At 40.1% G+C, this 27,106-nt stretch overlaps 1 protein-coding gene across 2 annotated transcripts in view; it reads left to right on the top strand.

Annotated features, from left to right (window-relative positions):
- klhl20 (kelch-like family member 20) overlaps nucleotides 1–25,787 on the top strand; it is a 56,830-nt gene extending 31,043 nt beyond the window's left edge. Inside the window, exons 4-12 of one of the 2 annotated variants that reach the window (XM_055641992.1) lie at nucleotides 1,457–1,615; nucleotides 2,112–2,206; nucleotides 7,669–7,784; nucleotides 10,892–11,075; nucleotides 13,136–13,279; nucleotides 15,081–15,214; nucleotides 15,867–16,075; nucleotides 23,583–23,689; nucleotides 25,185–25,787. In XM_055641992.1, coding sequence (XP_055497967.1) covers nucleotides 1,457–1,615; nucleotides 2,112–2,206; nucleotides 7,669–7,784; nucleotides 10,892–11,075; nucleotides 13,136–13,279; nucleotides 15,081–15,214; nucleotides 15,867–16,075; nucleotides 23,583–23,689; nucleotides 25,185–25,269 — 1,233 coding nt within the window. In that variant the 3' untranslated portion in view covers nucleotides 25,270–25,787. The remainder of the gene's footprint in view (nucleotides 1–1,456; nucleotides 1,616–2,111; nucleotides 2,207–7,668; nucleotides 7,785–10,891; nucleotides 11,076–13,135; nucleotides 13,280–15,080; nucleotides 15,215–15,866; nucleotides 16,076–23,582; nucleotides 23,690–25,184) is intronic. The other variant, XM_055641993.1, reaches the window with a different exon arrangement.
- The last annotated feature ends 1,319 nt before the right edge of the window (nucleotides 25,788–27,106 follow it).

Below are 27,106 nucleotides of genomic sequence, written 5' to 3'. Positions count from 1 at the left end.
ATGGACGGGAAAGGTATGGAGGGTTATGGTCTGAACGCAGGTGTATGGGACATGGGGAGAATACGTGTTCGGCACGGACTAGAAGGGTCGAGATGACCTGTTTCCGTGCTGTAATTGTTATATGGTTATATGATAGCGATAGCTTGACTTCCCACTCTTTGCTTGAAGGAGATTTATGTCAGAAGGTAATCTGAGAGTTAGGACTTAGAGGTAATTCGGATGTTTTGGATGACCTTTCTAAATGACAGCATGTTGAAATAATTCAAACCAGAAATTTGGAAAAAGTACTGATACATTTCAGAGGCAGCAACAAAATCAAGGCGCTTTGGATTGGAAGGGGAAGTTGATGATGGGCAGTTCTTTGAGGGAATATAGGGATCAAGAGCTAACAGCAGAAAGGGATTAGCCCAAGATTGTGAGGCGGTTGGCTATCAACAACCAGCTAAAAGGAATGCGAAGAAGAGTTCTGAGTTATCAATTTATAGGGAATACAGACGACAACACAAAATTCTAAAAGATAAATATTGAAAAATTGTAAATAAGGTAGAAAATCTTATAAATATCCCATCATGCAGCACTTTTAAGGCGAGAAACGTGATTCTCATCAGAATGCCAGTGAAATACTGTTAACCTAACACATTAACTGTATGTCACTCTGCATAGATGTTGCTGGGCCTGTGGAATATTTCAGTTTTCTCAGTATTATGTTCTGAAGTTAGTTTCACCAAAATATGGGGCAATGGGAGACATGAGAGGAAAAACATGACTGGGGATAAACACTTTCGATATTTGAATTTGGAGACTAAAGGCCCTGTCCCACGAGCATGCGACTGCATGCGGCAAGCGCGACCTAACGTGGTTGCTTGAGCCGTACGGCCTCGCGGGGCCGTATGGAATTGTGCGGAGCTGGTCCCGATATCACGCGGGGCTCTGAAAAACTGACAATGTTAAAAAATTCCAAGCAGCAACGGCCTGCCGGCCCGCAGCCGCCTCGACACCGTACGCACCGCCTCGACGGGCATACGCACGTGTTGACGCCGTACGTCAAGCGCGAACACCCCGCGACTTTGCTCGAACTCCACGTCCCTCACTTGACCTCCGCGTGGCCCCCGCTTCTGGTTTGGTCGCACTCGCCGCATGCAGGCGCATGCTGGTGGGACAGGCCCTGTACGGAGATCACTCGACCTCCTCGCGACCCCCGCTTCCGGTCTGGTCGCGCTTGCCGCATGCTCGTGGGACAGTTCCTTAAATCACTTTATTTGTTAAAGGGTGTATTTCATTTTAAAGCACGACTGCTGTTCCTAGCAACGCAAGGAATTAAAAGTTACTCCCAAATGTTCTTCTGAAGAGCCAGTAGCTTGAAAAGAAAGATATTTGATAGTAAATTATTTTTCTTTTTAAATGCTCCTCTTTAAATTGCTTAATTGTTTCTTAAAATACTTTCTTCTGCTTTCAGGTGATGGAGAGTGAGGAGTTCATGTTGTTACCAGCCAATCAGCTGATTGATATCATTTCTAGTGACGAGTTGAATGTACGGAGTGAGGAACAGGTTTTTAATGCAGTTATGGCCTGGGTTAAGTACAGTATTCAAGAGAGACGTCCACAGCTTCCCCAGGTGAGACGATGTCCAGGTGAACATCTGAATTCGTATATCCTGATTGGTTACATTTCCCAACCTTTAATAGATATACGTCTGTTCAAATTCAGTACAGTTTCATCCTGAGATCAATTTATCTCTGAGCTTCAATTAAGATGGTAGTAGTAATCTGTTTTCGTCCAGTTCTGTTGATATTACTAAAGGCCGTAATATGAACTTGTTTACTTTAGATCACACAAATGCTTCAATATTCATACATTTTTTTAAATACTTCATTATTTTTAGGCAATAGAAGACAAAAACACATGAAATATTTTGACAAATAAAACTTACTGCTTCCAAGAGTTTTAAAGGAAGTGGCTACTATAGTGATTACGGCCTTGGTTGCATCAACCTTAAATTATGTTTTAGTAAATATATTTATCTTAGCACAGATGTAAACAATAATTTCAAAATTCCTACTTCTGAGATACATTGCAATGCAGTTCTCTTCAATTAATCTTTCCCATCCCAGGTATTGCAACATGTTCGCCTACCATTGCTCAGTCCCAAGTTTTTAGTAGGAACTGTCGGATCTGATCCCCTCATAAAGAGTGATGAGGAGTGCAGGTATGTATTCTACTCTTCTATACATGCCCGAATGTGACCAGTAATATTATAAATCGGACTACAACAATTACTATATATTTTGTGAGCAGTTTTGAATGTTTGGATACCCAGTTTGTTAGCTCTCAGAGTAAGTTATGCAGTTTATTACAAATTGTCATTCTGAAGTTTCAAGTTGACAAAGATGTACTCAAAGGATTAACTAATGTTCTTAATAAAAATGCACAGTAAAAAGTATGATTGCAAGCAACCTGCAGCTGTGTTCTATGGGAGCTGCACTATAAAGAACAGAAACATTTAAAACAGGTGAGAGTCGGAGGGCCTAGTCACATACTTGCTAACTATAGCTTGAAACAGAGTAGATATCCTGGCGGAGGTATTTTTTAAACCGATGGATGTACAATGATTGTGTCTTCAATAAAACCAGATGAGTCTGTTTCCATGTTTTATTACTATACAACTCTATGTTGTTTTTACTTATAAAAAATGGGTTTGCACATGAGTACACATTCCAATTCAGCTGTATGAAATGTGAGGAAAGAGGGGAAACAAAAAGCTGTATATTATGAACTATACTGCTGATGTATCTCTCCAGAATGGCAGTTTGAGTGTGAGTGTCCTGCCTACGCTTATGCACATGGACCTAAATGGAATTTTAAGTGTGGGTATTAATACTGTGTGCTATTCTTCGAATAAATATTACAAACGTTTCAGTGAGAGAAAAATAGGATCTAATTGCTGGTTAAAATAGTCTCTCGCACAAACAGTGGTACTAAGAACATGCTGCGTTGAAAGAACTATTTAGTTCACACATGTTCCTATTGCTTGTCAGAACTTCATATGTTGTCCCATGGGGAGTACAGTATGTCAATGGGATTCTAAGCTGACTGAGTTGGTTTATATAGACAGTGAAATCAGGACAAGATGGCGACATTTTAAATTAGATCCTTTTTAAACTTTGATATTTTAAAATGATTTCTTGCTTTTTCTGTGAGCTTCCATTTACAGAATATTAAAGCTATTCATTGTCTATTAATTTTCTTCTTTTGGCCACTTATTCTAGAAACCTAATAATAGCCTTGCCTTCAGTACAGTACCATTTATCGAGGATGGTATTAACAAACCTCACAGTGCTCGCAATGTCAAGCAATGTGCTGAAATGCAGTGCTCAATATAATCATATAACCATATAACAATTACAGCACGGAAACAGGCCATCTCGGCACTACAAGTCCATGCCGAACAAATTTTTTTTCCCCTTAGTCACACCTGCCTGCACTCGTACCATAACCCTCCATTCCCTTCTCATCCATATGCCTATCCAATTTATTTTTAAATGATACCAATGAACCTGCCTCCACCACTTCCACTGGGAGCTCATTCCACACCGCCACCACTCTCTGCATAAAGAAGTTCCCCCTCATATTACCCCTAAACTTCTGTCCCTTAATTCTGGTCATGTCCTCTTGTTTGAATCTTCCCTATTTTCAAAGGGAAAAGCTTGTCCACATCAACTCTGTCTATCCCTCTCATAATTTTAAAGACCTCTATCAGGTCCCCCCTTAACCTTCTGCGCTCCAGAGAATAAAGACCTAACTTATTCAACCTATCTCTGTAACTTAGTTGTTGAAACCCAGGCAACATTCTAGTAAATCTCCTCTGTACTCTCTCTATTTTGTTGACATCCTTCCTATAATTGGACGACCAAAATTGTACACCATACTCCAGATTTGGTCTCACCAATGCCTTGTACAATTTTAACATTACATCCCAGCTTCTATACTCAATGCTCTGATTTATAAAGGCTAGCATACCATAAGCTTTCTTTACCACCCTATCTATATGAGATTCCACCTTCAAGGAACTATGCACGGTTATACCCAGATCCCTCTGTTCAACTGTATTCTTCAATTCCCTACCATTTACCATGTACGTCCTATTTTGATTTGTCCTGCCAAGGTGTAGCACCTCACATTTATCAGCATTAAACTCCATCTGCCATCTTTCAGCCCATTTTTCCAAATGGCCTAAATCACTCTGTAGACTTTGGAAATCCTCTTCATTATCCACAACACCCCCTATCTTGGTATCATCTGCATACTTACTAATCCAATTTACCACACCTTCATCCAGATCATTGATGTACATGACAAACAACAAAGGATCCAACACAGATCCCTGAGGCACCCCACTAGTCACCTGCCTCCAACCCGATAAACAGCCATCCACCATTACCCTCTGGCTTCTTCCATTCAGCCACTGTTGAATCCATCTTGCTATTCCTGCATTTATACCCAACAGTTGAACCTTCTTAACCAACCTTCCATGGGGAACCTTGTCAAAGGCCTTACTAAAGTCCATATAGACAACATCCACTGCTTTACCCTCGTCAATTTCCCTAGTAACCTCTTCAAAAAATTCAAGAAGATTAGTCAAACATGACCTTCCAGGCACAAATCCATGTTGACTGTTCCTAATCAGACCCTGTTTATCTAGATGCTTATATATATTATCTCTAAGTATCTTTTCCATTAATTTGCCCACCACTGAAGTCAAACTAACAGGTCTATAATTGCTAGGTTTACTCTTAGAACCCTTTTTAAACAATGGAACAACATGCGCAGTACGCCAATCCAGTACGCCAGTACGCCAATATTTAAAGAGAAGTGTGATATTTTGGACGTGCAAATTTTGTGTAATGTCTTAATATAAAGATATACCTTTTTATTGAATGTAGTGACAACTTTTAAACACCATTCTCTTGCAATGAGGAAAAAATAGCTTTTCGTTTGAACTTGTACAAATGCAACGCTGCTTGGAGTTTGGTTTAGAATAATGCAGCATTGAAACCGGCCCTTTGGTCCACCACATTCATGCTGGCCATTTTTGCCATCTAGACCTTTTTATTCAATGACTCTTCACTAGATGTTGCACCTGCGAGTGGTTAGTGTTAATTAAAGCGGACATAACCTGCATTCGATTTGTTTAATGTACAAAGATGTGATTTAATTCCGCGGGTCAAAGGAGTTGGAGGAATTGAGTGAAATCCAGGTTAGCCGGGAAGTGGTGTTGGGTAAATTGAATGGATTAAAGGCCGATAAATCCCCAGGGCCAGATAGGCAGCATCCCAGAGTACTTAAGGAAGTAGCTCCAGAAATAGTGGATGCATTAGTAATAATCTTTCAAAACTCTTTAGATTCTGGAGTAGTTCCTGAAGATTGGCGGGTAGCAAACGTAACCCCACTTTTTAAGAAGGGAGGGGGAGAGAAAATGGGGAATTACAGACCAGTTAGTCTAACATCGGTAGTGGGGAAACTGCTAGAGTCAGTTATTAAAGATGGGATAGCAGCACATTTGGAAAGTGGTGAAATCATTGGACAAAGTCAGCATGGATTTACGAAAGGTAAATCATGTCTGACGAATCTTATAGAATTTTTCGAGGATGTAACTAGTAGCGTGGATAGGGGAGAACCAGTGGATGTGGTGTATCTGGACTTCCAGAAGGCTTTCGACAAGGTCCCACATAAGAGATTAGTATACAAACTTAAAGCACAAGGCATTGGGGGTTCAGTATTGATGTGGATAGAGAACTGGCTGGCAAACAGGAAGCAAAGAGTAGGAGTAAACGGGTCCTTTTCACAATGGCAGGCAGTGACTAGTGGGGTACCGCAAGGCTCAGTGCTGGGACCCCAGCTATTTACAATATATATTAATGATCTGGATGAGGGAATTGAAGGCAATATCTCCAAGTTTGCGGATGACACTAAGCTGGGGGGCAGTGTTAGCTGTGAGGAGGATGCTAGGAGACTGCAAGGTGACTTGGATAGGCTGGGTGAGGGGGCAAATGTTTGGCAGATGCAGTATAATGTGGATAAATGTGAGGTTATCCATTTTGGTGGCAAAAACGGGAAAGCAGACTATTATCTAAATGGTGGCCGATTGGGAAAGGGGGAGATGCAGCGAGACCTGGGTGTCATGGTACACCAGTCATTGAAGGTAGGCATGCAGGTGCAGCAGGCAGTAAAGAAAGCGAATGGTATGTTAGCTTTCATTGCAAAAGGATTTGAGTATAGGAGCAGGGAGGTTCTACTGCAGTTGTACAGGGTCTTGGTGAGACCACACCTGGAGTATTGTGTACAGTTTTGGTCTCCAAATCTGAGGAAGGACATTATTGCCATAGAGGGAGTACAGAGACGGTTCACCAGACTGATTCCTGGGATGTCAGGACTGTCTTATGAAGAAAGACTGGATAGACTTGGTTTATACTCTCTAGAATTTAGAAGATTGAGAGGGGGATCTTATAGAAACTTACAAAATTCTTAAGGGGTTGGACAGGCTAGATGCAGGAAGATTGTCCCCCGATGTTAGGGAAGTCCAGGACAAGGGGTCACAGCTTAAGGATAAGGGGGAAATCCTTTAAAACCGAGATGAGAAGAACTTTTTTCACACAGAGAGTGGTGAATCTCTGGAACTCTCTGCCACAGAGGGTAGTTGAGGCCAGTTCATTGGCTATATTTAAGAGGGAGTTAGATGTGGCCCTTGTGGCTAAGGGGATCAGGGGGTATGGAGAGAAGGCAGGTACGGGATACTGAGTTGGATGATCAGCCATGATCATATTGAATGGCGGTGCAGGCTCGAAGGGCCGAATGGCCTACTCCTGCACCTAATTTCTATGTTCTATGTTTTTATGTTAATTGGATGATACAGTCTCTGAAGGAAATTAGTGTAATACAGGGTTGGTTTAAGACTAGAACTTTGCTTGCCTGGCTCAATCTGTACAGATTTACATTTTATGAAGTTGTGAGTACTGTTTTGCTAAATGGCACATTACCTGAAAGAAAATTGGAAACGGAAGGGAATCTACCCATTTTGGTCATAATTCTTATTTGCAAATTAATGTCAAGAAATCTAATAATAATACTGTAGTTTGATAATTTAGTCAAGGCCCCTCAGTACATGTGAGCATATCCCAGTGAAATTACAGCAAAAGATTTTTATCAATTTTTTCAAAAGAATACTGAACTTGTTTTGATAAAATTATTTTGCTAATTTTTAGGTAACACGTTTAAGGTAGCTAAGCTGTCTAGAATGCATACAGCTAGTAGTAGTGCCTTATACAAATTCCACACCAATAAACATTTCCCATTACATTTGATTTTACATAGCAATAGTACATATATATTTCTAAAATTATTGTCTATGTCATAGCAACTGTAGGTGTAATGGATGAACCAGTGACTTGCTCTTGGGTATTTTGATCAACACTGCTGTGATACCTAATACAGAATGACCAATTGTTGCCTGGAGTGATTCTGGTCAGCATCTTCTTATGTTGGCCTTTGAAGCTGATAAGTTACAATGCACTGTTCATGTTCCTACTAGCTGTATTTGCTCTTTTATATGTACCAAATCATATTGTATATGAGAAAAATCACTATTTTGTTTCTTGTTTCCTTTTCACACAGAGACCTTGTTGATGAAGCCAAAAATTATTTGCTTTTACCACAAGAACGTCCCCTAATGCAGGGTCCAAGGACAAGGCCTCGTAAACCTATCCGATGCGGCGAGGTTTTATTTGCAGGTCTGTCATCTTGCATAAAATTTATGTTTTAACCGTTGGTAAAATATCAGCTTGTTTCAAGAGTTAACAAAAATACATACAATAGATAACGTTTATGACGAGCTATTATGCATGTTTTCAGATTTTTTTAATTGTATTGCAATGTAGCATAAGGTAAGATGAATCAAAGGTTTATGACAACAATTGAACAAATTAAAATGAGACAAATCTCCTGGACCTAATAACCTGCATTCTGGTCTTCTGAAAGAGGTGGCTGCAGAAACGGTCAATCCTATAGATAATATTTTATGACAATCCCTAGATTCTGACGGCACAGGTTGGAATGATGTAAATGTAATCTTACAGTGCCCTCCATAATGTTTGGGACAAAGACCCATCATTTATTTATAAGCCATTATAATACTGAGAAACACAAATAAAACTGTTAAAGACATCAGCCAAACCTTAGGTTTACTAAAATCAACTAAGTGGAACATGATTAGAAGAAGGAGAGCACTGGTGAACTCATTAATCGCAAAGGGACTGGCAGGCCAAGGAAGGCCTCCACAGCTGATGACAGAAGAATTCTCTCTATAGTAAAGAAAAATCTCCAAACAACTGTCTGACCGATCAGAAACATTGTTCAGGAGTTGTGTGTGGATTAGTCAATGATCACTGTCCACAGAAGACTTCATGAACAGAAATACAGAGGAGACACTGCAGGATGCAAACCACTGGTTAGCTGCAAAAATAGGATGGCCGGGTTACAGTTTGCCAAGAATTTCTTAAAAGAGCAACCACAGTTCTGGAAAAAGTTATTGCGCACAGTTGAGACGAAGATTAACATATCAGAGTGATTGCAAGAGCAAAGTATGGAGAAGGAACTGCCCAAGATCCAAAGCATACCACCTCATCTGTGAAACACGGTGGTGGGGTGTTATGGCCTGCGCATGTATGGCTGCTGAAGATACTGGCTCACTTATCTTCATTGATAATAGAACTGTTGATAGTAGTAGCATAATGAATTCTGAAGTGTATAGACACATTCTATCTGCTCAAGTTCAAACAAATGCCTCAAAACTCATTGACCGGCGGTTCATTCTACAGCAAGACAATGATCCCAAACATACTGCTAAAGCAACAAAGGAGTTTTTCAAACCAAAAAGAAATGGTCAATTCTTTAGTGGCCAAGTCAATCGCCCGATCTGAACCCAATTGAGCATGTCTTTTATAACTGAAGGGGACTAGCCCACAAATCAAGCATAAGCTAAAGATGGCTGCAATACAGGCCTGGCAGAGCATCACCAGCGAAGACACCCAGCAACTGGTGATGTCCACGAATCACAGACTTCAAGCAGTCTGCATGCAAAGGATATGCAACAAAATACTAAACATGACTACTTTCATTTACATAACATCGCTGTGTCCCAAACATTATGGCACCCTGAAATGGAGGGACTATGTATAAACACTGCTGGAATTTCTACATGGTGAAACCAAAATGTATAAAAATAGCCTTTATTAAAATCTGACAATGCACTTTAACCACATGTGATTTTTTTCCATTACAAATATCAAATTCTGTAGTACAGAGATAAATAAATAAATGATGGGTCTTTGTCCCAAACTTTATGGAGGGCAATGTTACTGTATCTACTTGAAGTAAGGAGAGGAAAAATAAGGTATTCCATACAAACTAACCAGATGTTATTGGTGACTATATGCTGAAATTCATCTTAAAGGACAGAAGGCACATAAGAATCCTAATGTGACTGGGCAGATCCAGCATGTTTCTTTTTATGAAGTAAAAATAGTATTTAACAAGCTTGATATTTTATTTTGGTAATGTACATACCTTTAATGGACATTGGTTTTTATAAGCAGGATAAATAAAGGGCAACAAAATGGATGTAAATCTTATTCTCATAAAGCATTTGAAGTATCACAAAAAAATTACTAGATAAACTGGAGGGTCACAGGCTTGATATAAAAGTACAGCTAGTTATGCTATAATAAGAGTTTCCACGACACAAACTGGATACAATGAGAGGTATGAATTATGGAACATTATTTGCATCATGCAGGCCAAATTGATTATAATGTGATTTTCACTGGGAACTAGAGAACTACTTAAATATTGTTTTGGAAATTGACAAGTACAAAAATTGCTGTCTTGAATTTAAATAGTACAGCTGAAAAAAAACTTATTTCCATGTAACCTTCAGGCAGTAATCAAAAACGATTGTCTCTTAAGAACACAGCTGCGGCTTTACAGCAGGTGGTCAAAGACGTTGAGGAACAATTCTATTGACACTTGTGCATCATTACTCAATTAAACAATGTAACATACAGCCCTTAGTAATTATTACTGTTGTAAAGATCTTTATTTTTGAAAATCTTGTGAGAAAAATAACTTTATTATTGCGAGTCTAAAACACTGTAGCCCTTAACCTCACAATCCCGTGCTTGTGAATCTTTGAAAGTTTTTTTACCTCAGTGACCTGCAAGTGCTCAGTCATGGAGTCCAAAAATTAATCCAATATCGGCTTTGATTATAGAAAAGAGTATAAAGAAAGTGCAGCACAGATTCAGGCCCTTCGCCAACAACGTTTGTGCCAAACATTATTCCAAGCTAAAATAATCTTCCCTGCCTGCACAAGATAAAATAACCCTCCATTCCCTACATTTCCATGTACTCGAAGGAAATCTGAATACAGTATATAATATATATTTTTAAGAGCAAAAGGGATCCAAAGGGCTTTTTTTGCCTACCCATGACTTCTGTCTTAATGCATTGAATTATAAAACATTGCATACAAACCTGGACACAAGTACACTGTTTTAAAGGCGGCCTTGTAGGTTTGAACCTTTGCTGAAAAAATTAATAGATGACATGCATTTGGGAAACTATCTTCTAAGATGTGATAGCTCGCAGTCAATCCTAGACCATCATGAGTGTTTGGTTTATGTTACATCTTCCCTGTGTGCTTGAGATAGACTTTCATGAGAGAATTACAATAAGGCATTCTTAGTTAACCATCACTTTCAACAAAATGTCATGGAGGCAATCAATGCTGAGAGTGACGGAATGATATGGCAGAATTTTCACATGTGAACTGTTGTTTAAGTTGGAGGATGGTGCAGTGGGGACGCAATTTCAAGTGTTGAGCGCTACGACCCGCAGACCAACGAATGGCGAATGGTAGCTTCCATGAGCAAACGGCGGTGTGGAGTAGGGGTCAGTGTGTTGGATGATCTTCTTTATGCAGTGGGTGGACATGATGGCTCGTCATATCTCAACAGCGTAGAGAGGTAAGGTGCAACCTTGTGTGTGGTTAATACACTCTGTGAACACACTTTTTTCTTCCCAATTTGTTTCTTACAGATAAATACTGTAATTATACACCAAAAATATACCTGTCATTTATATTGATAGATAAGATTATACATTTCACCTCATTAATTTTACACTGTTAAAAACCTCACTTAATACCCACATTCAGTTTGGATTAAAACTATAATATTGGACACGTGCATTGAGCTCATTTAAATCAGCAGTCTCATTACCATCTGTGGATGTGAAAAATGGGGACAGTTGAACCATAGATATTTTGGCAAATGTCTGATTCAATTAGACAGAACAACTCACGTGTGCACTTTTAGGAGGGATGTGACCTGAAAGCGGTTGAACTCAAGAAATTTCTGTGAGAGTTTCTCATTAAATCGCTGAGTTTGAGATGATTGGTCCCCATCAACCCAACCATTTTCCTTTTTACTCAGTATGATTATAACCAGCAGAAAGCTTTCTTTCACTGAGCACCATCACCCTCCCACTGATCCCCAGCTACAGAATGGCCAAACCCTGCCATGTCAGTTCTTTTCACCATGAGTAGATCGTGGCTAATACAGGGTTTGGAGCCAAATGTTCCCAGAGGAACCTAAAGTGAGGATTAGTGATTGAATCAATTAACAAGCAGGTCAAGAACATTTTTTTAAATAAGAAAGCTTAATTACCTCTGGCTTTGATAGCAATAACCTAGGATTCACAGCTGACTGAAACATAATTGGAGCAGCCCCGTAACTATTGCATTGAGAGGAGGATATCAGAGGCTGTGTTGCGTGTGGCAAATGGATCACATGAACCTCCAGATTAATTCCATTACCTACAAGGCACATGTCAGGAGTATAATTGAATGTTTGCTCTAACAAAATTCAAGATCTCAAGGAAATGTAGTTCTAGCAAAACATAAAGCTCTACTTATGTTTGCGAATGCAAAGCAGTTCACTTGATTTACTAGCTTGAACTTTAATAGTAACTGTTCCTACCTTAAAATATTGTATACTATCTACAAAATGCTGTGCAGTTACTCATAAATGTTTCTTCGACTATTTCACCCAGACTCCAGTTCTACTCCCTAGGAGGACAGCAATTGATGAAGAATCACACCAACACCAAATTTCATTTGAAAATTACACACCATCCTTATTTGAAAATATATTGTTTTTCCTTTACTGTGGGAATATGGCATCCAATTCAATGCAGAATATAGCAATTCGAGAAAGAAACATGCCATCCCTTTCTCAAGTATGTTTAGAGATGGACAATATATGCTAAGCTTGCGAGGGCCACCCATATCATATAAACTTTAAAACTAAGTGGAAAGGCTCTGTCAAAACTATTTCTCATACATGCCTATTACAATATCATTTTACCCAGTCAAATCCTACTTTTTAATACACTTCAATCATTGGCACTTTATGATAACATTTGAAATGGATGATACCTGCTTTCTGGTCTGTCTGTCTTTTGCCTTTGTATCTCTTGCTATTTTTACCTGACTTAAAATGCTTTATCGGATTTCCACCCAACTGGTGTAGTTGAGAATTGCATTTTGTTCAACTACTTCTGCATCTCTGTTTCCTTAAGCACAAAATAACATGTATGAACTATTGAATTTAGTACTTGTCCTTTTCCTCGCCCCCGAGTGTATTCTTCAGATAACTCCATGCAGTTTCAGGCATAATCACTAACTTCTGTGAGTAGACAATATAGGAAACTCAGTTGTTTACCCCTGCAATTTTTGCTCTAGCGTAAAGAAGCACATAAAAATGTCTGCGTAAGCACAAAAAATCTAAAGGGCAAGAAATATTGGTCAACAAACATTAAGCTTTAATTTTATTTTTAATTTCTGCTATTTGATAAAACCTGGGAGTGACATTTATTCCTTTAATGTAGCTTTTGCTTTTTTAATGCTTAAATTTTAAGATAAATAAATCTTAAGGTCACAAATTCCACTCGCAGTGTATTCTATTATTGCGAGTGCTTTGAAACTAGGCATATCTTTTTAATTTCTCAATAATTAAACTTTTAGATATGATCCAAAGACCAACCAGTGGAGTAGTGACGTGGCTCCCACCAGTACATGTCGGACCAGTGTTGGCGTGGCAGTTTTGGGAGGGTATCTGTATGCTGTAGGTGGCCAGGATGGCGTCTCTTGTCTGAACATTGTGGAAAGGTAAACTTGTGGAGTGTTTCTTCCTAACCTGATCTGATAGCAGTAATTGTGTGGTGCAGTAAGTGGCATAGCAAAGTTGGCCTGTCAACATGCTGCCTTATGGAGTAGTAGAGCACCGGTGTGTGTTTGTGATTCCTCTCTGTGGGATCTGCTCTCACACAGGCTATTAGCGAAGGGAAGCAAGACATTTCTCCATCACGGGTAATTATACAATGCTTCAATGCTCCTTCATTGATTAAAAATTAAAGTAGTCTTTGTAAAGCTACGGAAGCATGATGTATAATTCCCCAGCATATATTTATCTTGAGGGGAGGTTTATATTTGAGGTAATGCATCACAGGCAGTCTGTTGCCTCAATGGAAGTTCGTAATCTACATTGGATACGTTAAAACTTGAAATGCTCATATTTGTGAGTCCATTCATGATACAGGTAGTATGCTTGCTCATGATTCTAAGTGTTGGGGGCTGGGATTTGCCTGTATAATTTTCTCCACTTATTTTCAAATCCTAGATCCTTTTGCTGGTAGGCAAATGCGAATAAAATATATAAGTAATCACTTTTAATAATTTCATGTGCAAAATATGAAAAGTATTACTTCAGTAATGCATCTTGATGTTTTGCTTTATTTAAGATGAAAAAGTTCTGATAAATAGTTTTTGCATCCCTTTCCGTTTTATCATTTTCCCTTTGTCTATTTCCCTTTCCTCCCCCCCCCCCCCCCCCCCCCCCCCCCCCCCCCCCCCCCCCCCCCCCCCCAGCCTTAATCACGCAGTGATTGACTCTGAAGAGCTGTGGCTGTGCTCTTATTATGAATGAATGGAGGAAAATGTTTTTACGTTTAAATTATTAATCCTCCCTTAACATGAAGGTTAACCATCCCTTAACGAAACATCCTCCCAATGATCACACTGTGGTGAGCAAGTTGATACAGTTCAGCAGGCTGGCTACATAATCATCTTTGAAAACATTCTTCTATAGTTTATGGGAAAATAATTGTGTAATCAACTTTATGTACTGTAGCGGCATCTGTTCTATTTTATGTGGAGTTACTGATAATTATACAGCATTATTTAGTAGCTATTGAGAAACAAATTACTGTGGGTGCTAAAAATCAGAAAAAAGAACAGATATCACTGGAAATATTCAGCAGATCTGGCAGAATCTCTGGAATGTGAAACAGAGTTAATATTTTAGGTCAATGACCTTTCATTTGGACAGAAAGATCATGAATGAGAAATGCTAACTGTATTTTTCTCTCTGCAGACTGCCTGATCTGTTGAATATTTCCAGCATTTTCTATTTATCATTTTGGTATTGCCAGGTATTTTGAATTGACTGAGTCTCATTGTTTTATATTTTATGGATGCTTGGCCATGTGCAAGATGTTCCTAAAACAAATGAGTTTTAATCTTAAACACTATTGACATGGATTATTTTACACTGGTTGTCCACTTTTCCAAGAATTGGTGAATTTATGGCAGGCTTAAAGATCATCAATCAGTATTGACTTAGAGAAACACTCCTTGCAAGAAGATTGTAACAAAATCAATACTGTCTTAATCAAATTTTAAAGACCGCCTTTAAGTTGGTCTTCATTCAATTATGCCCTTACTCCAACTATCGTACTATGCATGATTTTAAATATGCAACATCAAAAATAAATTCAATAATGTATAGTTGGCCAATTTGATTCAACTGAGAATATGGCAAGAGATCTTTCAGTGCAGATGGTTGGAAATTCGATCTTTGTTTTTAGTGGTTCTGCATAAAGTGATAAAGGCAAAAATATTTCCATTCTAGGTTTGACCCAAAAGAGAATAAGTGGGCACGTGTGGCTTCAATGAGTACCAGACGGCTAGGTGTGGCAGTTGCTGTGTTAGGTGGATTTCTTTATGCTGTTGGTGGATCTGATGGTACCTCTCCCCTTAATACTGGTACGTTTATTTTGTGTGGGAAGATGAATTATCTTACATTATTATAACAGTGTCTCATTAATCGATCTCTCTGTAGACCATGATTTACCACGAGAGATGGGAGAGAATTACATTTTAGAATGTCATATTGTAAATGCATTTTTATCAAGACCTGGAAACTAATTAAAGTGATTGTAAATATTGTGTGATCAGCCGAGTCACTGACAATTCTTCTGTTGGTGGCAACCGTCCAGTTGCCTCAGTGGCAAGGATGAAGACTGACCCTCCATTGTACTATTTTATAGGTCGTTTTTCACCATGGGACTAGAGGGGGCTGCAAACACTGAGCTGCAATGAGCCATTTATTGCACAATGGGATAGATAAGAATTGACAGCCCACAAACGCAATATCTTTGCGTCAGTATACAAAGTACATTGTGCATGGGCTAGGGAACTCACCAGGTTGTTAATTCAGCTCCTAAGCACTGAATAAAAATGGTTTACAATCCAATATCCACTGGAAAGTGACATTGGGATTTAAAAATACTCTGAACAGCATGGGAGATTCACCACTATGGGAAGAGCTGGACTTAGTCTTAGACTTAGACTACCACAGATCAGTCTATGGTATCACAGATACTAATCAAGAATGGCTTGTATTTTCTGCCTATAGTTGAACGCTACAGTCCGCAGGAAAACCGATGGCATACCATTGCACCAATGGGAACTCGCCGGAAGCACCTGGGATGTTCTGTTTACCAGGACATGATTTATGCCGTTGGAGGGAGAGATGATACCACAGAGTTAAGCAGTGCTGAGAGGTTCAATCCGCGGACTAATCAGTGGTCTCCAGTTGTGGCTATGACATCGCGCAGGAGTGGGGTGAGTATAGAGTCTATTCAAGAAGACATAAACTAGGTTCCGGAATGAAATTGCAATGATTCCTAAGAATGCTGAAATAGAAAGATACTGAATATTCTTCTCTATCCCTGAATGACATTGTTGGGAAAAGGGGAAGTACAACGGGATCTGGGGGTCCTTGTACATCAGTCTATGAAAGTAAGCATGCAGGTACAGCAGGCAGTGAAGAAAGCGAATGGCATGTTGGCCTTTATAACAAGAGGAGTCAAATGTAGGAGCAAAGAGGTCCTTCTGCAGTTGTACAGAGCCCTAGTGAGACCACACCTGGAGTATTGTGTGCAGTTTTGGTCCCCTAATTTGGAGAAGGACATTCTTGCTATTGAGGGAGTGCAGCGTAGGTTTACAAGGTTAATTCCCGGGATGGCGGGACCGTCATATGCTGAGAGAATGGAGCAGCTGGGCTTGTACACTCTGGAGTTTAGAAGGATGAGAGGGAATCTCATTGAAACATATAAGATTGTTAAGAGGCAGGAAACATGCTGGGGGAGTCCAGAACCAGGGGCCACAGTTTAAGAATAAGGAGTAAGCCATTTAGAACGGAGACGAGGAAAAACTTTTTCTCACAGAGAGTTGCGAGTCTGTGGAATTCTCCGCCTCAGAAGGCGTTTGAGGCAGGTTCTCTGGATGCTTTCAAGAGATAGCTAGATAGGGCTCTTAAAAATAGCAGAGTCAGGGGATATGGGGAGAAGGCAGGAACGGGGTACTGATTGGGGATGATCAGCCATGATCACATTGAATGGCGGTGCTATCTCGAAGGGCCGAATGGCCTACTCCTGCACCTATTGACTATTGTCTATAAAGCGGGACGGCTGCTGTCAAGAAGGATTAAAGTAAAATGGCCATTTTGGCAACAACCATCACAGCCTGAAATGTCTGTAGATGCCGTGTTAATCTTTAATAAAATAAGGTGCCAGATTTTGAATGGACTAAAATATAAACCAATTTTTAATGAGTCACCTGGATTGTTGCCATTGTTTGGATACACTCTGTTGGCCTTTCATGTGGATTTAGTGCAACCCTTATTTTGCATCTCAAACCCATATGAATTACTCTCCCAATAGTTGCCCTTGCACCCTAATTTTGGCTCCATCCTATGTTCGACTGAGATTTCTGTAACAAAGAGAGGGATAAATTTAGAGATATAATCAAATCTGGAAGCTGTATTTTATAAAGACATACAGTACATAGTGCAAATATAACATGTAGCAATAGGTGTAACAATAGGCTGCAAAAAGACAACTCGGTTGTAATTTGTGAGCAGGTCAATATTTCGCTTTCTGATCTCTAGCCAACATTGTCTACCGTTCATCGATCTTTACCCAAAAATAGATGCTTAGAGCTGAGATGAAGTGAAGATTCAGACCATAGAAACTCATGAAGGCAGTGCTAGGATAGTTCCAGAAGGAACTGCAGATGCTGGAAAATCGAAGGTAGCCAAAATTGCTGGAGAAGCTCAGCGGGTGCGGGTGCGTTTTGGCCTGAAATGTTGCCTATTTCCTTCGCTCCATAAATGCTGCCGCACCTGCTGAGTTTCTCCAGCAATTTTGTCTGTCTAGGATAGTTCCTATGTACATACACTTTAATTCCTGTAAGATAGAAAATAACAAAATAACCTTTAGAAACTCCATGTAAGTACTCTAAAAATACATTTTGAACAACATGGAAATAATTTCTATCCTATCAAATTCTTTGAGCATCAAATGTACATCAATTAGATAACATATGTTCAAGGGCATATAAGCCAATCCTATACAATTTCAGTAGGCAGTTACCTAATATTCCCTATATACCCATTTATATTAGCACTATGTACCTATCTTAAGAAAATGCGTATTCCCAATTTGCTTGCATCTTTACAATGTCTTGGGATATTTAGTACGCTCAATTTTGATTTAACCTTTCATAATGGAGAGCGTGTTAGAATTTATATTCTTGAGTTTGCCTGATACTAGATAGCTGAACATACACATTATTCTGAGCTCAGTCACAGGAAGAGATTACCAGGCAGACAGGAAAAAGTTCAAGGATGAGAAATGCAACATCCCTTCTGACTTCTGGGAATCTCTGGCTCATGACCACTGAAAATGGAGAAATGTCACTAATGGTATTGAGAACCTTCGGTCCATGCGTCACTAATTGCATCTTAAATTCCCTTTGGTTTCAATTGGACGGATGTTTTCACAAGATTTGTATCTAAATTATTTGTGACTAAAATAAATCCTTTCGAGCTTTTCATCTATTTAACAATGTGCTAAAATTCAGAGCTAACTAGAGCTTTATAAAGATTCAGTACAACTTCCATACTTTTGTACTCAGTATTTCTATTTATAAACTCAAGGTGCCATTGGCTATGTGAACTACTCTCTCAATCTGACCGACTTTCTTCAAAGATCATACACATGACCCAACCCCTGCAAAGATCAGATCCCTGCAGTTCTCTGTTCTTTTACACTCTTTAGAACTTTGTTTTTTAGAATTACATATCTTGAGACAAGATGTATCACCTCACACTAGGTAGTGTGAAACTCCATCTGCTATTTATCTACCCATTCAACTGCCTGAATGTGTCTTGTTGCAACTATTACCTTTTAATATTGGTATTATCTTTGCTGCTTGCCGCACTCTGGGTTTGGTGTTATCAGCATATCTTCCTTGGGAAGGAAATGTGCTGTCCTTACCTGGTCTGGCCTCTCTGTGATAATTCAGAAACATTTGAAGAAACAAAGATGCAGAGTCTTGACTCGTAACATTGACCTTTCTTTACCTCCACTGATGCTGCTTGACACACTTACAGTAGTTTATTTTTGGTTGCCTTCTGAAATGGCCTGGGGGTCACTCAGTTGTACAATAACCACCACATTAAAACAGAAAAAGACATGAAACCTGACACACTGAACAACCTAGGTACCTAACTCATTCACAGCAAAATCAATCTCTGACATCTGAGGACTGCTGTGTAAAGTGAGAATGTTATCTTGCATACCCCTCAACTAAATAATTCTACTAGTTGTTCTTGTAGAATTATGTCTTATGGGCAAGGTGCAAACTCCTCCATCACAATTGTTGAGAATATCCTGTCCATCCAGCAGGACAAACCACCAGAGTTGACGGTACTGTGGTTTGCACACAGGAAAGAGTAATCTTGGGAGTCCTCAGTTTTTACTCCAAACCCTGTGAAATGTTCAAACACAGACAAGCAAATTTCATCCTGACTATCCATTTACTGCCCTCCCTTAGCTGATGAATCAGTAATACCCTACAGTGAACAACACTTGGCTAAAGCTATGAAAGTAACTGGAGTATAAAATGTGCTCCAGAGGGAGGGTTTCAATGTCCATTGCCAAGTCTGGTTTGTTAGCGCCACTGCTGATTGAGTAGGCTGACCCATGAAGAATGTAGCAGCCAGACAGAGCCTGTGCATTGAGCCTGTGGAAGCAAACTCTTTTAATTAAGATATGTACATTATGTGAAAGGGATGGACCCAGAACAGACCTGCCAGCTGAAAACGTGGCACACATGAGCTACAGTTGACCATGGAGACAGCAGGAATTTGCACCACCACAATCAATAACCTCATGGTCCAGCATATCCCTCATTAACCATTAGAGACCAGCAATTGGATCAAGCTTGCTTAATTGAGGTGTGCATGAGGGCATGGCAGGGAGTGGCATCAGGCTTACCTAAAACTGAGGGACTAGCCGGGTGAAACCACAATACAGAGCAGTCCCACAACCAATGGATCATATGAAAGCTCATTTGTTTTCTGAATGTTTGGTCGTGAATGATTGGGGTAAATTAAACAGCGAATAGACTGAGGTAGCTCCACATCATCCTCATCCTCTGTGATGTTAGGGTTCAACATGAGAGTACGAATCATTCATAAGCATATTCAGCTAGAAGTGTCAAGTAGATGATTCATCTCTGCTTCTTCCTGAGATCCTTAATGTCACAAAAACCAGATTTGTCTACTTCGACTTACTCCATGTGATACAAAGAAATAGTTGAGAGCATTGAATACAGCAAAGACAACGGGACCAGCCAACACCCAGGCTTGTAATACTGAAGGCTTGTACTCCAGAAATAACTTTGCCTTTAGTCAACCTGTTGTAATGCAGCATATGGAATCTATTTAGAATGGAGGAAAGAAGCAATTAATATGATGGCTTGTATGCTATTGTACAATACCTATAAGATGGTGATACATTTTGTGACTGTCGAAAGATGGTCACAAGCATTTGAGGTAAAAAAAAAGTGTGTGGTGGTTGATACTGCCCCCTGTATTTCTCTGGTGCTGATGTGCAGTGAGTAACATATCCATTGATCCATTGTTCCTCCAGATAGACGGAATTCACATTGGAATTCCAGGAGAGACACAAAATGCTGGAGTAACTCGGCGGGTCAGGCATCGTCTCTGGAGCAAAAGGACAGGTGATGTTTCGGGTTGGGATCCATCTTCAGGCTATTTTTCAGAAGGATCCCGACCAGAAACGTCACCTATCCTTTTATTTCCAGAGTTACAGCCTGACCTGATGAATTACTCCAGCACAGTCAACCGTGAGTCCAGGACTTGATGGTAAGTTTGGAAGTGCCTAATCTTGCTGTGATTCCCCAGTATTGCAGTGGATATCTTATCTCAGGTACACAAAAATGCTGGAGAAACTCAGTGGGTGAGGCAGCATCTATGGAGCAAAGGAAATTTCCTTCGCTCCATAGATGCTGCTGCACCCGCTGAGTTTCTCCAGCATTTTTGTGTACCTTCGATTTTCCAGCATCTGCAGTTCCTTCTTAAACACGATATCTTATCTCAGTTCAGTTACTAGGCCTAATCTAGCACAGAAATTAAGAACTCATTTATATTCATTGGGAGTGTAGTGCACAGATGTAGGAGACAATGCAGAAGGGAAGAAACAAAGAACTGTAGATGCTGGAGTACCTCAGCGGGCCAGCAGTGTCTCTGGAGAACATGGACAGGTGATGTTCGGGTCCGGACCTTTCTTTGATTGTAGTAGGTGGGAGGAAAGCTTGAAACATCTTAAGACTTAAATGTCTCAATGTCTGCCAGTTAAATTGTTAAAATCACTGAAAGACAAAATGCCTTTCTCAGTTTTGCCAGGGATATTTTAGGGATGATATCATAGCACAATAGCCCAGTGGACAATGGTGTGAAGATAGACATTCCTCATTTGGCCCAGTTAAGCGAAGGAGGGTTGCAGGTGGCAATTTTGAGCTGTGACCCAGTCCAATGTGAAATGTTGGTGAGGGACAAAGATTTGCCAAGTCCTCTCCAGTTCTATTTGGGCGTATTTCCAACACCTCATTTAATTATTCAGAGCGATGAAATGAACTTGGTTGTACATTTTCCATCTTATTGCTTAAAGTCCTCTCCTGCTCTCTCCTGCGTCAGATTGGGTTGTAAGATAATGTTCAGCCAAGTATCTAGTAGCATGAGTTCTGTAACATGTCTAGTAAGTATAAGGTATGATGAGTGTTTTAACATATGATGAGTGTTTGACGGCACTGAGCCTGTACTCACTGGTATTTAGGAAAATGAGGGGACCTCATTGAAACGTACCGAATAGTGCAAGGAATAGAGGTTTTATTTACAAAATAAATTGTGATTTTCATTTTGGGGGGGGATGGGATAGAGGGGAGGTGAGGAGTGGGGGAGCAGGGGGATAGAGGGAGAGGAGGGGGATAGGGAGGAGAGAGGGGGGGGGGAGAGAGGAAACTGGGGGAGGCGAGGAGTGGGGGGGAGATAGGGAGTGGGGGATAGAGGGAGAGGAGGGCAGTGGGGGAGGTGAGGAGGGTGAGTGGGGGAGTGGGATAGGGGAGGTGAGTGGAGGAGCATGGGGATAGAGGGAGAGGAAGGGGATAGGGAAGGAGAGGGAGGGGAAAGTGGGGGAGGTGACTGGGAGAGGAGGGGGATAGAGGAAGAGGAGGGCGGTGGGGGAGATGAGGAGGAGGATTGGGATAGGGGGAGGTGAGGAGTGGGGAAGCAGGGAGATAGAGGGAGAGGGGTTATGGAGGGAGGGAGGGAGTGATTGAGGGGAGAGGGAGAGGGAGAGGTGAGGGAGTGAGTGGGGAGGGGAGGAGGTGAGGGGAAAGAAGAGGGAGGGTGAAGAGGAGTGGGAGGGAGTGCTGGAGGATGAGGGGACGGAGGAGGATAGGGGTAGGAAGAGGGAACTGCGAGGCGCAGTTGGGGGACGGTTGCTTGACTCGTGTCACAACGGGGATCTCTGGCGGCACCACGGGAACCAGCCAGCCGTGCCTGCGCATTTGGGGGCTATGGGTGAGTGGTAGAATATTGCATAGGGGGAACAGGGCTTAACGGGTCCCAGTTGGGTTTATTAGGTCTAACTTTACTGCACATCTCATTTTCAAAGTAGCTTTTTCATGTTACGATCGTGTTTCATGTTCATGTTCACGTATATAAACGCCTCTTAAATACCACTATTGTTTCTCCTTCCACCACCATCCCCTGTCGCACATTCGAGCCACCCACCACTCTGTGTGTGGGAGGAAAAAAAAACACAGCTCTACACATATCCTTTACATTTTGCCCCTCTAACCTTAAAACAATGCCCTCTAGTCTTTAACATTACAACCCTGGGGAAAAAATGGTTCTCATTGTCTGCCCTATCTAAGCCTTTCATAATGTTATGTACTTTTTCAAGCTCTCCGCAGCTTCTGACGCTCCAGAGCCAACAATTCAAGTTGGTCCAATATCTCCTTCTAGCCAATACCATCTAATTCAGGCTGCATTCTGGTAAACATCTTCTGCATTGAGTGAAGACCAAGTCCTACAGAAGCAATAATTTCAAAGCCATGTAATGAATACATGAATGAGCGCAGCTAGAGAATTAAAAAACATAGGAACACGCTGGAACTACAAGATGCAGGGCAGAGTAGTTGATGGAAATTGGGGTGGGGGCCAGGGATGAGAAAGTAAATGCTGGAAATACCTAACATATCAGGCAACAACAGTGCTGAAAGGGGGGCCAAGGAAAGAGCATTCACGTCGTGGCCCTGTTTCCACCACCACACACAAGAAGCGACAAGACAGACACCATTGTATGCAGATGCCGAGAAGTGTGTTCAGCTCTGGCTGAATAACTTCTAATCTTGTGTGTGGACTCGATAAGAAGTGCTGAAAGAAAAACTGAGTTAAGGTCATAGGTGGATGATCTTGGAACTGGTCAGTTCTGATACAAACAGGTAAGGTACGTTATTTGAAATTATTGGCTTATAGGCACATTGCTGCATTTTTTATAAATTCATAACATTTGCATTATTAAATATGATAAAACAAAATTCTTCAGTGCTTAAAATATTTGTTCAGTTTCCTCAAAAATGTAAATTTGGTATTGACTGCAGCAGGATATTCTTTAATGAACATATTTAATTTACATAAATGATTGTTCTGTATATCTACAGAGGAAGAACATTGTTACCCTTTTTTCTTTCATAGGTTGGCCTTGCAGTTGTAAATGGGCAACTGATGGCAGTGGGTGGATTTGATGGTACTACTTACTTGAAAACTATTGAAGTTTATGATCCAGATGCAAATACATGGAGGTGAGCACAAAGAGATTTCTTGCTTAAATAGATCTACTGCCTGCATCCTGGTTTCAGTACATTTTTGTATTGAATGAGCATCGGGTGAGGAATGTGATAAACAGGCCACAAAATTTGAATCTAGTCTGTAAATTTAGTTCTACTTGTAGCCATGTTAAAAGGGAAATTAGAGCTCTTGATATGACTATTTAATGCACGTGAATGCCAGCAGATGGCAGAGCCCTTGGTGCCAAACACAATATGTTAATTTTGAGTAAAAATTGATGGCAGGAAGAGACATGGCATCAATACTACTTGTGTCTTCATCTAACATGTCACATTTCTTTTTTACTTTTCCTTTACTGTCTAAGGATATTGTTAATTTTATTTCAATACTTACTGTCTTCCCTTCCTCACTAATTCAATTATTGTCTGTGCTCAGCTGATCCAGAGATCAAATTATTAAGGGATTGGACAAGCTAGATGCAGAAAACATGTTCCCGATGTTGGGGGAGTCCAGAACCAGGGGCTACCGTTTAAGAATAAGGGGTAGGCTATTTAGAACTGAGATGAGGAACCCAGAGAGTTGTGAATTTGTGGAATTCTCTGCCTCAGAAGGCAGTGGGGGCCGATTAACTGGATGCATTCAAAAGATAATTAAATAGAGCTTTTGGGGCTAGAAGAATCAAGGGATATGGGGAGAAGGCAGGAATGGGGTACTGATTGTGGATGATCAGTCATAATCACATCGAAGGGCCGAATGGCCTACTCCTGCACATATTTTCTATGTATTTTCTATATATGTCTACATTACAATACAATACAATACAATACAATACAATATTTTCTATGTATTTTCTATATATGTCTACATTACACTATATGATGTACAAAAATTTTGAATTGTAGTGAAGTTTAATTTCTCTCCCATTGTCCAATGTGGATAATGCCATTTTAGGCCGCGCGGGGCGATTTGTGTCTCAGGTACGGGCTTAATAGATGTACGGTCCCGGTCCGGGTTGTTTATTTCGTTTTAATCTCCCCGGACCCGCGAGCTCCCGATGTCCCAAACCAGATATCCGAGCCCCAGGTGTTTTGTAGCAGCGAGTCACCACCGCTCCCCACGCGCCGAGGCCGGCCAAGATGGTGAACATCCGCAGTCTCCCATCAGGTTGGAGGTTTGCATACAATGCTAAGTGAAGTTTAATTTGCATTGAATTATGTTAGTGCCATGGCTTAATTGATTATATTATTGATAATTGTATGACCAAACCAGAAACCCACATAGAACATCAGTTCATTTGGGGTTTGTAACAATGCTAATGCAGATTACAGTGCCATGGACTGATTTATTGATAATTGTATGCCCAAACCCTGATATAGTTCTGTTAAGCAAGTTGATTTTCATGTGTGAAAACTTGCAGAAGTTATATGTTATTAATTTTTTTGTTTATTTTATTCCTTATCCCCACCAATCATTTCCCCTCCTTCCAACAAACCCTAACCCTTCAAACAGGTTATATGGAGGAATGAACTATCGCAGACTGGGCGGTGGAGTGGGTGTTATCAAAATGACACACTGCGAATCCCACATATGGTAGAGCAGTAAAGTTTGATATCCTTGCTGCTATTGGATGCTGTAATTGTTTAGGAGAGTACACTTTCATTCTGGTATTCGGTTCAGTAGAATCTAGCTGCTGATCAATCAAAGTAGGAGATATTCAGAGCTCCGTGCAATATGTGATCAACGGGAAAAAAATGACTTTTATGTTGATCCAATGAACAGTTCCAATGATATTGCAGATTGATGCCTATACAAGTATTGTGTGTACGGAAGCTTTCTCATTCAGAACACCTCAAAAATGGGCAGAATAGAAAAGTTGCACAATTGTAACTTGAATGGTAGTGATGAAATCGACTTTTTAATCGTCATCTTTCAAGGAATTTGAAATGAAAGCGGATGTTGGTTTACACCTTTTGGAGATGACTACCAAAATATGGAAATAATCTAGTTTCTTTTAGACTGTACAATTCCACGTACTCTTAAGAAATAAAATATTTATGGTGAATGTTAAGTTGGAGCAAATGCAAACTCGAGCCCCCCCCCCCCCCCCCCCCCCCCCCCCCCCATGGAGACCCTAATACTAAAACTACACATTGCTACTTTTTTCTGATGTTTAATAATTTTTGTGTTTGTTACAGTGATAATAGTATTTTATTCAGGATACATGCAGGAGGAATAGTCCTGAACTCCCTGAAATATAGCAAAACTGGAATCTTCAAGGGCATTGTGGTCATGAGAGTGAACAGTGATTATTTCCCCCCCTGTAATTCTAAGTGCATAGCGTGATAGTGCACTTCACATTTCTTGAGTATATTGTCATGACTAAATAAGATGCGTGGCTGCTCCTTCTGGAAGCCAAAAATGTTTGGAAAAGATGTGCGATGTACTGTAGAAAGGTTTATCTTAAAGCAGTATTTTCTGTTACCAGAATTCCACTGTTTTACTTGTAATTGAAATGGAAAAGTTGCCCATAACCACCTTGCTACCAGTGGACATTGTTTATTTTGCATTTGTTTCATGTGGGGCATTGTCATAGCTTTGGGTGGATGTTAAGTGGTTTAAAAAAAATCATTGTTATGTGACTGAAGTGGATAATACCAGTGCGATGCGCCTTATGCTGAACAGTCTCTTTTTAGAGGCTACACAGCTCAATCACCAGGTGTATCAAATAAATGTTCAGGTGTGCTTTTAAGTGAAGACCATTAAGAGAAGGAAGGTAGGTCAAGCATGTAATCTTAATTCATTGAATTGATCTTGTCAATTATATTTTTCTTCACAGAAAAGTAACATTACTGATATTAAGCGGGGCATTGATGTATTTTTTAGGCTTATAGCACTATGTATGTTCGAAGAAAGCTTAAGATGTTCTAAAATATTGACTTGCAAAATGTTAAATATTGATGGAGAATTGTTTACCATTTTTTATGTTGTTGGAATATGGAAATGGGGGGAGAGAGAAATTAAATTAAACCTCATATTATCCAGCTGTTTGGCTTTTCAAATCAGATCTGATTAAGATGTTTACTTTTTCTCTTGTTGCATTCAGAAAGAGCACAATATCTCTGCACCTATAAAAATAGTTTTTACATTTGGAAAAACATGCTTCACGCAATTGATCACGTCAAGGATGGTAACTTAAATAACCAATTATAAAATGGTAGCCTCCATAATGGGCAGAACAACAAGTTTGATTTATTTTCTCCCGATAATAGTTGTTGAGCAGCATGTCACTGAACAGTTTACATAAAGATGATTGATGGATTAGATATGCAGGTTTACTCGACACCTATTTGCAAAGATGTAATGCTGTTCTTCTGTAATGCTGTAAGTTTTCCATTACTTATCCCAAAAATCTAACGTCATGGGCTGCAGTT

Source organism: Leucoraja erinacea, chromosome 10, assembly GCF_028641065.1.
Source record: "Leucoraja erinacea ecotype New England chromosome 10, Leri_hhj_1, whole genome shotgun sequence".
In the NCBI taxonomy this organism is placed as follows: Eukaryota; Metazoa; Chordata; class Chondrichthyes; order Rajiformes; family Rajidae; genus Leucoraja; species Leucoraja erinaceus.
The sequence above is the reverse complement of the archived record's forward strand: the minus strand, read 5'-3'. Positions and strand labels throughout refer to the sequence as shown.